This window comes from Rhinoraja longicauda, chromosome 38, assembly GCF_053455715.1.
Source record: "Rhinoraja longicauda isolate Sanriku21f chromosome 38, sRhiLon1.1, whole genome shotgun sequence".
In the NCBI taxonomy this organism is placed as follows: domain Eukaryota; kingdom Metazoa; phylum Chordata; class Chondrichthyes; order Rajiformes; family Arhynchobatidae; genus Rhinoraja; species Rhinoraja longicauda.
In genome coordinates, this window is record NC_135990.1 from 16,851,602 (window position 1) to 16,864,858 (window position 13,257).

The window sequence follows — 13,257 nt, forward strand, 5'->3', positions numbered from 1 at the left end:
TCTCCGTGGGGCTCCCTCCCTTCCCCTCTCCCAGCTGCCACTTCTTCCTGTCGCTCTGTCCGCTCCACCGCTCCCCCCTCCATCGCCATCTGCTTCTCCCCACAGTCACCAATAGCTCCCACCTTGACTCCGGGGAGGAGGAGGTTATGGAGGGGGAGCTGGAGCGGACAAAGAGACAGCTGACCGAGCGCGTCCTGTTGGTGGCGGCGTCCTGAAGAAAGCAGGGGCTACAATGTGAGCCGTAACAAGTCGTGTCAACTGCATGGTGTGGCAGCTGGTGAAGGAGGACTTGTTTGTGCAGACCAGTACCATTGTGCCTAGTTTTAAGGTGAAATGACAAAGTGCTGGAGTAACTCAGCGGACCGAATCAGTCTGAAGAAGGGTCCCGAGCCGAAAGGCCATCTACGTTTTCCCGAGATGCTGCCTGACCTACTGAGCAACTCCAGCACTTTGTGTTGTTTGTGTATTAATCAGCATCTACAGTCTTTGCATCCAACTAGTTTTGAGGTGATAGACACAAAAAACTGGAGTAACTCAGCGGGACAGGCAACATCTCTGGAGAGAAGGAATGGGTGACGTTTCGGGTCGAGACCAGTCCTGCTGAGTTACTCCAGCATTTTATGTCTATCTTTGATTTAAACCAGCATCGGCAGTTCTTTCCTACTAGTTTTGATGTGATTCAGACATGCATAAAACCTGACTTATGTAAGGGTTTACAGAACATAACCCTTACGTAAATCGGAGAGTGTCTATAGTGAAAATCTTTGCTTTGCATGCTAACCAAACAGATCAGATATACCATACATGTGTGTTTTGAACAATGATAAACCACAGATGCGACATGACCATAAAATATAATTTGATGTGGTGAAATGCTGTGATGAAAACGAAGAAATGGCAAGAGATGATAGGCTGTAGGTTTGAATGCTCAAGGCTTGCCTCGTAGAAATGAGAACCTCCAGTGACAAGAGAGACCAGTTTCCGTTTTACAGATGCCGCCACTTGAAACTGCCCACAAAGAGATGTTGCATGGAGCGAGGGGCACTGTGGGACCAACCCTGTGATAAATTGGCATGGAGCGAGGGGCACTGTGGGCACTGTGGCACCGATCCCAAGTGATAAAGGGAACAAAAGCCCACTCAAGAGAAGGAAGATTGGGAACCACACCAGGAGAAGTCATACTGTGAAAATAAGTGTACTGTGGTACCTGGATCCACTATATCTTCACCAGGCATGATGCACTGCTTTCACATGTAGTGCAACAGCAAGGTGGCAACAGGAAGGCAACGTCTACAGGAATATATAAAACACAGTGGTGCAACACGCAACAAAATATAGTGGTGTGGCGTGGGCTCCCTTGGTGTACTCGCTGCCTGAGACAAAGCGACGTGGGCAGCACATGTTGGTGAGCCTGTTTCTAACGGTGGACAGTTAATCTCCACATTCCCCACACCATTGTAGAGCTGTTAGACACATGGACGTTGGTAAAAGTGCTACAAGAGTGTCAGATACTGGAGAAAACCCCACAAGTGCTCTCCCCATGCAGGGCAAGCACGTGGGTGTTAGGTGGCGAGAGAATGGGATGAGATACAGGAAACTCTGCAGTAAGGTATCAGTTTGAAGAAGGGTCTCGACCCGAAACGTCACCTTCTCTCCAGAGATGCTGCCTGTCCCGCTGAGTTACGTCAGCATTTTGTGTCTACCTTCGATTTAAACCAGCATCTGCAGTTTTTTCCTACAAACTCTGCAGTGAGGCAGGTAAAGAAGGTTTTAATAGGTGGTTCCAAGTCATCAACCAGACTCAGGTAATAGGTGTGTGTTGAATGGTTGTATCTGGTAAGATCCCAAGACACCACCACTGATAACATCTGCAAATTGGTATCAAACTTGACCTCCGTGATGAAGATATTTCTCTAGCGGTCTAAGGTTAGGAACAGAGAGTTCTGTTTAATATGTAACAAACCGAGCTATTTCGTAACTTGTGCGATCCATGGGTGCTTTCTGCCCTCTTTCACATCTGCAAGTTGCAGTCGTCTATTGTTCCTCATCCTAAACGTGTCGAAGTTCCTGGCTCTCAAGCGTTTCATGTGGATCATTATTAGGTGATGGCTTGAAGCCTTTCAGTGCTTCCTCTTTTGGCTTATCTTTTGGCCAACTTTCCTATGATGCTTCCATGGCTGAGGCACATTGTGGTTCATCTCAGTGCCAAACACATCCATACATATTTATGACTGAAATTCCTGCGGCCACAATTTAAATACAACTTGCAGCCATTATGATAATAATACATTGGAAGTTGACATCCTGTAATTAATGGTTCTTAATGCCTATGAAGGAGGGTCTCAACCCTGAAACGTCACCCATTCCTTCTCTCCAGAGATGCCTTTAGAGAGAGTTAGATAGAGCTCTAGGGGCTAGTGGAATCAAGGGATATGGGGAGAAGGCAGGCACGGGTTACTGATTGGGGACGATCAGCCATGATCACACTGAATGGCGGTGCTGGCTCGAAGGGCCGAATGGCCTTCTCCTGCACCTATGTTCTATTTTTCTATGCTGCCTGTCCCGCTGAGTTATTCCAGCATTTTGTGTCTATGGTTTATACCAGCATCTGCAGTTCCTTCATACACGTTCTTAATGCCTATGTTGACAAACTCCATCTCCCAGTCCCCAGCACCATGTTTTTTTCCCCTTCTCCACCTGCTTTTCTCCCACCACTCCCTGGCTCAGGACCTCATTCCCCCCCATGCCATTCTACCCACTAACCCTCCCGCTGGTCTACATTTTACTCCCCACTTTCCTTCCTCATTATATTCCAACATTTACCTGCTGGTCTTCTCCACCTCCAGCCTGAGTTACCATCTCCCCCCCTTCTCCCCCCCCCCCCCCACCTGGCTCATCTGCCTATCAACCCCTGCTCCCCTGGTTCCATCTATCACCAGCTCTTAGTCTCCCCCTTTCCCTCAAGTCTTTCTTACCGCCGATCTTTGTTCTACTCCATCCGCCTGCAAAATGGCCTCAACTCAAAATATTGCTTGTCCATTTCATTCCTTGTTGCCCGACCCACTGAGTTCCTCCAGCAGTTTGCTCTTTGTTCAAACTACATCTTCTACCACTCGCCCTACAACAGTTTCCGACATTTAAAAGGAGATAATTATTTTCTGGATGGCATTTGTGAGCAGTAGAACCACAACATTGTGGAAATAAAATGCCGGTGTAAACAACGCTGAAGTTTGCAACCGGCAGGAGAAAATGCAATGCAGAATCTGGAAGTAATGCTCAGGAAAATGGCTGTTCAGAAGTCCGCCAACAGAAACTGGATGTTAAGAACCAGAGTGAACAGGACTAGCAGATTCGTGCATGGATGAGATGGGGTCCACAGTTAGGTGATTCCAATTTTCCACCGCATTAATGAATCAACTAACAATTTCCAATGAGTTACAGTTAATGGTGAGGCCAAACTATAGATAATTTTGGGAACATTATGTAAATAGGCCTACCAGAGAAGAGGCTGTATTTTAGCTCATGTTAGGAAATGAAACCAGGCTGGTGGTGGAAGTATTCTATAAGGACAGTGACCACAACTCAGTAAGTTTCAAAGTGGTCATTGAAAAGGATACGGGTGGTCCACAAGTTAAGGTCCAAAATCAGCAGAAGGTTGATTTTAATAGCGCAAGAAAAAACCTGGTTAAAGTAGATTGGAAGCAAATGCTTGAAGGGTAAAACATAGTGCTGGAGTAACTGAGCAGGTCAGGCAGCATCTCAGGAGGGAATAAATGGGGACCCTTCTTCAGACAAGTGAGTCTTTTAAAAGAGAGTGAATAAGAATTGATCAACAACACCAGTAGGGACATCACCAGTGGTGAACACTGCCCAGTCCATCAACCTTGGACAACAAACACTCGATTGGGGAAAATATACGTTGCACTTTGGGAGATCAAATGTAAGGGAAAAGTACACAGTAAATGGCCAAACAGTTCACAACATTGATTTACCAAGTGATTTGGGGGTCTAAGTCCATAGTTTCTTGCAATTGGAACAAATATATAGGCAATTATGGAAAGATGCAAAACATCAGGATTGTTGCAATGGTTTTTATTTTTGTGTTATTGACTAGGACTCCCTTGGTGCCAACATCACAGAGAGAGCAGAGTTTATCAGGTGCCTCTAGGATGATTTCTCGACACAGTGTGTAGATTGTCCTCCTCCGGAACATCCTGCACTAGACCATGTATTAGGGAATATGCTCGGCCAGATGATTAGATTGTCAATGGGAGAACATTGCAGGAACAGTGAACATAACTCTAAGTTTTCACATCGTTATGGATGACGATAAGCTAGGCTCCAAAAGCAAAGGGTTAAATTGGGGAACGGCTATTACAACAGTATTAGGTAGGAAGTGGGGAGTGTTTGTACGTTCACCCCATGATCATGATGGGGTTTTCTCAGAGATCTTCGGTTTCTTCCCACACTCCAAAGCTGTACAGGTTTGTAGGTTATTGGCTTGGTATAAAAGTAAAATTGCCCCTAGTGTGTGCCGGGATCGCTGGTTGCCGCGGACTTGGTGGGCTGCAGGGCCTGTTTCTGCGCGGTATCTCTAAACTAACCTAAACTAAAAACTAGTATAGGAAAGAACTGCAGATGCTGGTTTAAATCGAAGGTCGACTCAAAATGCTGGAGTAACTCAGTGGGACAGGCAGCATCTCTGCAGAGAAGGAATGGGTGACATTTCGGGTCGAGTCTGAAGAAGGGTCTTGACCCGAAACATCACCCATTCCTTCTCTCCAGAAATGCTGCCTGTCCCGCTGAGTTACTCCAGCATTTTGTGTCTATATTAAATAAAAACTAAGCAGATTGGGAACATTTGTTATTGGATAAATACATATAACATATAACAACTACAGCATGGAAACAGGCCTGTCCGGCCCTACCAGTCCACGCCGACCATTCTCCCTGACCTAGTCTCATCTACCTGCACTCAGACCATAACCCTCTAATCCCCTCTTATCCATATACCTATCCAATTTACTCTTAAATAATAAAATCGAGCCAGCCTCCACCACTTCCATCGGAAGCCCATTCCATACAGCCACAACCCTCTGAGTAAAGAAGTTCCCCCTCATGTTGCCCCTAAACCTTTGTCCCTCAATTCTGAAGCTATGTCCCTTTGTTGGAATCTTCCCCACTCTCAAAGGGAAAAGCCTACCCACGTCAACTCTGTCCGTCCCTCTCAAAATTTTAAAACCTCTATCAAGTCAAATACAGATCTGACATGTGGGAGTCTTTTAAAGTCCAACTGATTAAAATTTTAGACCAGCATGTCTCGATGAAGATAAAAGAGAGAGATAGCAAGGTTCAGGAACCCTGGATGACGAGATGTTTTAAGTTTAGTCAAAACGAAAAAGGAAGAGTATGTAATTCAGAAGCACAAGAAGCTGAAATTAGACAAAGCCCTTGAAGAATATAAAGGAGGAAATAATGTAAACATGAATCAGGAGCGGTAAAGGGGCATGGAATATCCTTGGCAAGGATGAAGGAATATCCTGAGGTATTTCATTCGCACATACATGTGCACATTAAAAACAAGACGGTAGCTAGGGTAGGAGATGTAGGCTCAAAGAAAAAGAAGGGAGTTTATGCTTGAAGCCAGAAGAACTGAGCCAGGTTTGAAGTTAGTTCTTCATGGAAGGACTGTGTAGGAAAGAACAGCAGATGCTGGTTTAAACCGCAGATAGACACAAAAAACTGGAGTAACTCAGCGAGTCAGGCAGCATCTCTGGAGAGAAGGAATGGGTGGTGTTTCGGGTCAAGATCCTTCTTCAGACTGAGAGTCAGGGGAAAGGGAAATGAGAAATATCGATGATATAGAGATATAGAAAAAATGAACAAAAGATATGCCAAAACGTTTCCTGTTTTCTTTATCATCATTACTTTTTTGTCTGACCCACTGAGTTACTCCAGCATTTTGTGTCTATCTTCATGGAAGGAGAAGGACATGGATCATAGTGAGATCAGGGAAGGGTCTGATAATATGGAGGAGGAGGTGTTGGGTCTCTTGAAGAACTTGAAGGTAGGCAGATGCCCAGTGATCCACCCCAGGGTATTGTGGGAGGCAAGGCTCTGAGTGTTGACAGAGATCTTTGTATTCTCCTTAGCCACAGAGGAGGTTCAAGAGGACCAGAAAATAGTCACGGTAGTTGCTCTGCATAAGAAGGGCAACAGAGACAAACCAAGACATTGTCTCCTTCATCAGTGGTAGGGGAATTATTGGAGAAGTTTCTTAGGAACATAATTTACTTGCACTTGGAAAAGCATGGAATGAAGGAGAATCAGCATGGCTTTGTGTGAGGAAGGTCATGCTTCACAAACTTACGTTGAGTTTTCGAGGTAACAAAGATGATTGAGGAGGCCAGAGCAGAGCCAGTTGTCCGTATGGACCTGAGTAAAGCATTTGACAAGGTCCTTCATGGTAGGCTGATCCAGAAGATTATGTCACATGGGATCCAAGGTGAGTTGGTAGGTTGGATACAAAATAGGTTTGATCATGGTAGACAGCGGGCAGTGGAGAAAGGGTGTTACTCTGAATGCAGCTCAGTGACCAGTGGTTTCCACAGGTGCTGCAACTTCTTGTTTACTTCTAAATGATTTCAATGAAAACATTAGAAGTTTGCGAGCAATGAAAAAGATGAGTGGAATCGCAGACAGTGCACAAAGTTGTCGACAGTATTGTAAGCATTCTGGTTACAATTACAGGAAGGACATGGAGGCTCTGTGCAGAAGAGGTTCACCAGCTGCATTGGAGATTGTTAGCTGTGAGTTTGAACAAACTTTGATTGTGTTTGCTCAGGCTACTGAGGGGTAACTTGATAGAACTATGTAAAAATTATAAGAGCACCTGGTTAGGGTAGACAGTCAAAGTCTTTTTCTAATGATGGAAATGTCAGAAGGCATAGTTTTAAGGTGGGAGGGGAAAGTTTAAAGGAGATTTACAAGGTTAGTTGTTTTTTTATCCAGCGGGTGCCTGGAATGCGACATTTCAGCAGCATTTAGAGACCCTTATGAACAGGCAGGGAATAAAGGGATCTAAACCATGTGCAGGCAGATGAGCAGCTTAACTTACAATCATAGTCAGCGCAGTTGTGGTGGGTCAAAGGGTCTGCTCGCTGTTACGTTTAAATGACCACGATGGGAATGATAAAATTCAAAAGATAACACTAGACTGAGAGCACTTGTGATCAGCAAACAAAACTTAATAAACACACGAGGACTAACATGGCTAAAATGAATAACTGTGCAAGCAGAACATCACAACCCGCTACAATTCACTGCTCAGAAAATTGAGACACGGAATAAAATTCACTCACGTATTTGTGTGAAACACAGTGGATAAATCGACATGAAAGTTGAGCTACAGCCTATTTTGTAGAAATGCAACCCTGCTGTAATGTGTGTGTGCGTGCGTGAGCGTGTGCGTGTGAGTGAGTGTGCGTGCGTGGGGACACCTGGGCAGCTGAACATAGGGTGTTGCACCTGAAGAAATGTGAGGCACTGATTACTGGCGGTCGTTGTGGTGTGAGGGCCACAGCCACCCATTCTGCAGCAACATGGCAGCAGGGGGAGCACAGGAAAGTCAGCCATTCAACCTCCTGGACACAAACCGGCCCGCCTCAGGGAGGGAGGGTGTGGGTCCGGTCAGGCATGGGCGGGGGTACAAGGGAGTGATTGGGAACAGGTATAGCTGGGAGAGGGAGGGATCCACTCACAGGCCAGGCTCATGGAGGGAGGGTCTGGGTCCGAGTCAGGTATGGGCCGGGGTACAAGGGAGTGGATGGGAACAGGTACAGCTGGGAGAGGGAGGGATCCACTCACAGGCCCGGCTCATGAAGGGAGGGTCTGGGTCCGAGTCAGGGATGGGCCGGGGTACAAGGGAGTGGATGGGAACAGGTACAGCTGGGAGAGGGAGGGATCCACTCACAGGCCCGGCTCATGAAGGGAGGGGGGTGGCTGGGAACAAGCTGACATTATGTTTCACCAACTCCATTTTAAAAGACTCGAGTGCATGTTGGTGTTTTGTTTCGGAGAGCTCTGAATTCAAGTGTCCGGTGTAATTTACCTATCTAATATTTCTGGTTTCCATCGTTCAGCAGCATAACTTACCTCAAACAGGTGACATCCCTCAGACTCTCTTCGATTATATGGCCTGATAATCCCATCGTCACGAATACATCGAGGTGGCCGCAGTTTATGTACATCTTCAGTCGATTCTGCCACCCTGTTGAATTTAATTGAATTAAATCTAAAGATACAGCACAAAAATAGCCCCTTCTGCTCACTGAGTCCACACTGGCCATCTATCACCCATTCATACTAGTTCTATGTTATCCCACCTTCCTACACACCAAGGACAATTTATAGAAGCCAATTAACCTACAAACCCACAAGTCTTTGGGATGTGGGAGGAAATCAGAGCATCCGGAGGAAACCCACGCTGTCACAGGTAGAACATGCAAACTCCACACAGACAGCACCCGAGATTAAGATTGAATGCGGGCTTCTGGCACTAAGGCAGCAGCTCTACCTGCTGTGCCACCGTGCTGCCCCACACACATTGAGCAGATGGAAGCAAATATATTTTCAAGACATCAAGTCTGAGTATTTTCAGCAGATGGTTATTCATTAGAATTTAAAACATCCTCCATCATAATTTAAATTGTATAGGAAGGAACTGCAAGATGGATTCAACAATGGCTGAATGGGAGATACCAGAGGGTAATGGTTGACAACTGTATGTCAGGTTGGAGGCCAGTGTCTAGTGGAGTACCCCAAGGATCTGTGTTGGGTCCACTGTTGTTTGTCATTTACATTAATGTGTGTGGCAAATTGGATTAGTAAGTATACAGATGATACTAAGATAGGTGGTGTAGTTAATAATGAAGTAGATTTTCAAAGTCTACAGAGAGACTTGGGCCTTTTGGAAGGGTGGGCTGAAAGATGGCAGATGGAGTTTAATGCTGATAAGTGTGAGGTGCTGCATTTTGGTAGGACAAATCAAAATAGGACGTATAGGGTAAATGGTAGGGAATTGAGGAATGCAGTGGAACAGAGGGATCTGGGAATAACTGTGCATTGTTCCCTGAAGGTGGAATCTCATGTGGATAGGGTGGTGAAGAAGGCGTTTGGTATGCTTGCCTTTATAAATCAGAGCATCGAATATAGAAGTTGGGATGTAATGTTGAAATTGTACAGGGCATTGGTGAGGCCGAATCTGGAGTATGGTGTGCAGTTCTGGTCGCCAAATTATAGGAAGGATGTCAACAAAATGGAGAGGGTACAGAGGAGATTTACTAGAATGTTGCCTGGGTTTCAGCACTTAAGCTACAGAGAGAGGTTGAACAGGTTGGGTCTTTATTCTTTGGAGCGTAGAAGGTTGAGGGGGGACTTGATAGAGGTTTTAAAATTTTTAAGAGGGACGGACAGAGTTGACGTGGGTAGGCTTTTCCCTTTGAGAGTGGGGAAGATTCCAACAAGGGGACATAACTTCAGAATTAAGGGACAAAAGTTTAGGGGTAACATGAGGGGTAACTTCTTTACTCAGAGGGTGGTGGCTGTGTGGAATGAGCTTCCGGTGGAGGTGGTGGAGGCAGGCTCGATTTTATTATTTAAGAGTAAATTGGATAGGTATATGGATGGGAGGGGATTGGAGGGTTATGGTCTGAGAGCAGGTAGATGAGACTAGGTCAGAGAAAGTGGTCAGCGTGGACTGGTAGGGCCGAACGGGCCTGTTTCCGTGCTGTAATTGTTATATGGTTATATGGTTATATGGCTGGTTTACACTGAAGATTGACACAAAATGCTGGAGTAACTCAGCGGGACAGGCAGAGTCTCTAGAGAGAAGGAATAGTCTGAAGAAGGGTCTCGACCTGAAAAGTCACCCATTCCTTCTCTCCAGAGATGCTGCCTGCCCCGCTGAGTTACTCCATAATTTAATTTGTGATCCGCATGAAGGCACATTGGGTGATAACAATCAAGTTTTAATGGACAACAGGGTCATTGTAAAAGAAATTTGTGCTCAAAAGAAATAGTCTCATTAAAATGTCAAGGATTATATATAACTGTATTCTATTATGATCATCTTTAAAGAGTATCATATGGTCCCTGGAGAACATTGACAATAATTAAACATAAGGGATTTCCTTAAGGGAGAGTCACTGAGACAGAGAGCAGGAAACGACTGGCCAGTTGGCTTCACATCTGTCATAAGGAACATGAGAGAAGCTATTGATACAGATGCAAAATATGTAGAAAAATTCAGCCAATTCATTTATTGGACCTCTTTTCATGTTTAGTTTAGTGATACAGCATGGAAACAGGCCCTTCGGTCCATCGAGTCCGCACTGACCAGTGATTCCTGCACACTAACACTATCCGACACACACTAGGGACAATTTACATGCACACCAAGCCAATTAACCTACAAACCTGTAGATCTTTGGAGTGTGGGAGGAAAATGAAGATCTCGGAGAAAACCCACGCAGATCACAGGGAGAACGTACAAACTCCGTACAGACAGCACCTGTAGTCAGGATGGAACCCGGGTCTCCGGCGCTGTGAGGCAGCAACTCTACCGCTGCGCCACCGTGCCGCACTCAAAATGAGCAGACGGTGGTTGCTCTACACTGGACAATTGATGAGGGGCCGCATCAAAACTTGTGGGAAGTAAAAGCTCACAGTGCAGGAAGTTGCATGTTGGTGTATGCTCAAGATCAGCTTGCTAACAGGAAAACATAGTAGGTGTAGACATAGTAGGTGTAGACATAGTAGGTGTAAACATAGTAGGTGTAAACATAGTAGGTGTAGACATAGTAGGTGTAAACATAGTAGGTGTAAACATAGTAGGTGTAAACATAGTAGGTGTAAACATAGTAGGTGTAAACATAGTAGGTGTAGACATAGTAGGTGTAGACATAGTAGGTGTAAACATAGTAGGTGTAAACATAGTAGGTGTAGACATAGTAGGTGTAAACATAGTAGGTGTAAACATAGTAGGTGTAAACATAGTAGGTGTAGACATAGTAGGTGTAGACATAGTAGGTGTAAACAGGGTAAGTGCAAACATGGTTAGACACAGAATGCTGGAGTGACAGACAGCATCTCTGGAGAGGAGGAATGGGTTACAGGTTAACCGGATTACAGGTGTAAACAGGGACTGGAACACGGGCAGCAACCTTTTATAATGCATATGAATGACATGTATGAAGCCACTTATAGTATTATTGTTAAATTTCCTTAACAAATGAAGGGTGGTGGATTTATGGAATGAGTAGCCACAGGAAGTGGTTGAGGCAGGTACTATAACAACACTTAAAATACATTTGGATGGGTACATGGATAGGAAAGGTTTGGAGGGATATAGATTCATACAGCATGGAAACAGGCCCTTCAGCCCAACATGCTCCCCAGGATGCCCCACCTAAGCTGGTCCCATTTGCCCGCATTTGGCCCTTATCCCTCCAAACCTTTCCAACTTTTGCGATATGGATCAAATGTGGGGATATAGGGCTCGCTCAGATTAGGGTTGCCAACTCCCAAATACGGGACAAGGTGATGTCAATGCCCCGCGCCCCACGTGACCTCACCCAGCCAGCGGCCACGTGCTCCCGCTCCACCAATGGCGGCCGCCCGGGCTGGGAGGCGGGTTGCTACGCAACCTCCGTTAAGCGGTGCCTGGGCCTGCACTGTCAGGGATTGCAGCTCAGGGATTGGGCTACAGTGTCCGGGCCTAACACGGGTCAAGGGCGGTCCCTTACGGGACAAAACAATTTAGCCCAAAATACGGGATGTCCCGGCTAAAACGGGAGAGTTGGCAACCCTAGCTCAGATGGGCACCTTGGGCCGAAAGGCTTGTTTCTGTGCAGTGTGAGTAGGAAGGAACTGCAGATGCTGGTTTACACCGAAGATACACAAAATGCCGGAGTAAATCAGCAAGTCAGGCAGTCTGAAGAAGGGTCTCGACCTGAAATGTCACCTATTCCTTTTCTCCAGAGATGCTGCCTGTCCCGCTGAGTTACTCCAGCATTTAGTGTCTATCTTGCGTATTGTGTGACTTGGACTATGCAAGGAACTAAGTTGTGAGGAGGACATGAGGAGGCTATAAAAACATATAGACCGGTGAAACATGGAAAGAATGACAAATGGAATATAACATGGGAAAATGCAAAATTGCATATTTTGGAAGAAAAAAATAAAATGACATAGTATTATCCAAATGGTGAGAGATTGCAGAGCTCTGAGATGCAGAGGGATCTTGGCATGCTTGTACATGGTTCACAATAGGCTAATATTAGAGTAGTCTGCAAGGTAGAAAAGCTAACAGGGCCACCATTTGTGGCTCAGGGAATTACATAGTAGTACATATAAAAATAGGAAGGGATGCAGGATGCATTATTGATATATGGCATTAATGTGACCATATTTGAAGTACTGGCAACAGATAGAAACAAAGAGTTGGAGTAACAGCGGGACAGGCAGCATCTCTGGCGAGAAGGAATGGGTGATGTTTCGGGTGGAGACCCTTCTTCAGACTGGTTAGGGATAAGGGAAACAAGAGATATAGACGATGATGTGGAGAGATAAAGAACAATGAATGAAAGATATGCAAAAAAGTTACGATGATAAAGGAAACAGGCCATTGTTAGCTGTTTGTTAGGTGAAAATGAGAAGCTGGTGTGACTTGAGTGGGGGAGGGATAGAGAGAGAGGGAATGCCGGGGCTACCTGAAGTTAGGACCTGAAGTGGGAACAGAATTGGTCTCCCTACTTAAGGAGCCTTGAAAGAGGTTTACTGGACTAATACCGAGAATGAACACCCAGTCTGAAGAAGGGTGTCGACCCAAAACCTCATCTATTCCCGTTCTCCACAGATGCTGTCTGACTCGCTGAAATATTCCGGCTTTTTGTGTCTATCTCGGTGTAAACCAGCATCTGCAGTTCCTTCCTACACATAATACCTAGAATGGGTGGCTTGCAATCACTGGAGCTTGGATACAGAGAGGGGACTTGGTTGTAACACAAGGTCCTCAGGGGACTTGACAGGTTGTATGTCGAGAGGATATTTCCCTTTGTGAGAGGATCGAGAACAAAGTAACGGGTGACTGACTGGACACACAGATAATGCAAAATATTCTCTCGGATGGTCACGGATTTTCAGAACATCCTTCCCCAAAGGGCGGGAGAGGAGTGTCTTTGAATACGTTTAAGACAG

The 13,257-nt window shown here is 45.5% G+C and overlaps 1 protein-coding gene across 5 annotated transcripts in view; it reads right to left on the minus strand.

Annotated features, from left to right (window-relative positions):
• vps13c (vacuolar protein sorting 13 homolog C) overlaps positions 1 to 13,257 on the minus strand; it is a 288,791-nt gene that overhangs the window by 18,234 nt on the left and 257,300 nt on the right. For all 5 annotated transcript variants that reach the window (XM_078429970.1, XM_078429968.1, XM_078429967.1 and 2 more), the window contains one exon: positions 8,155 to 8,269. In XM_078429970.1, coding sequence (XP_078286096.1) covers positions 8,155 to 8,269 — 115 coding nt within the window. The remainder of the gene's footprint in view (positions 1 to 8,154; positions 8,270 to 13,257) is intronic.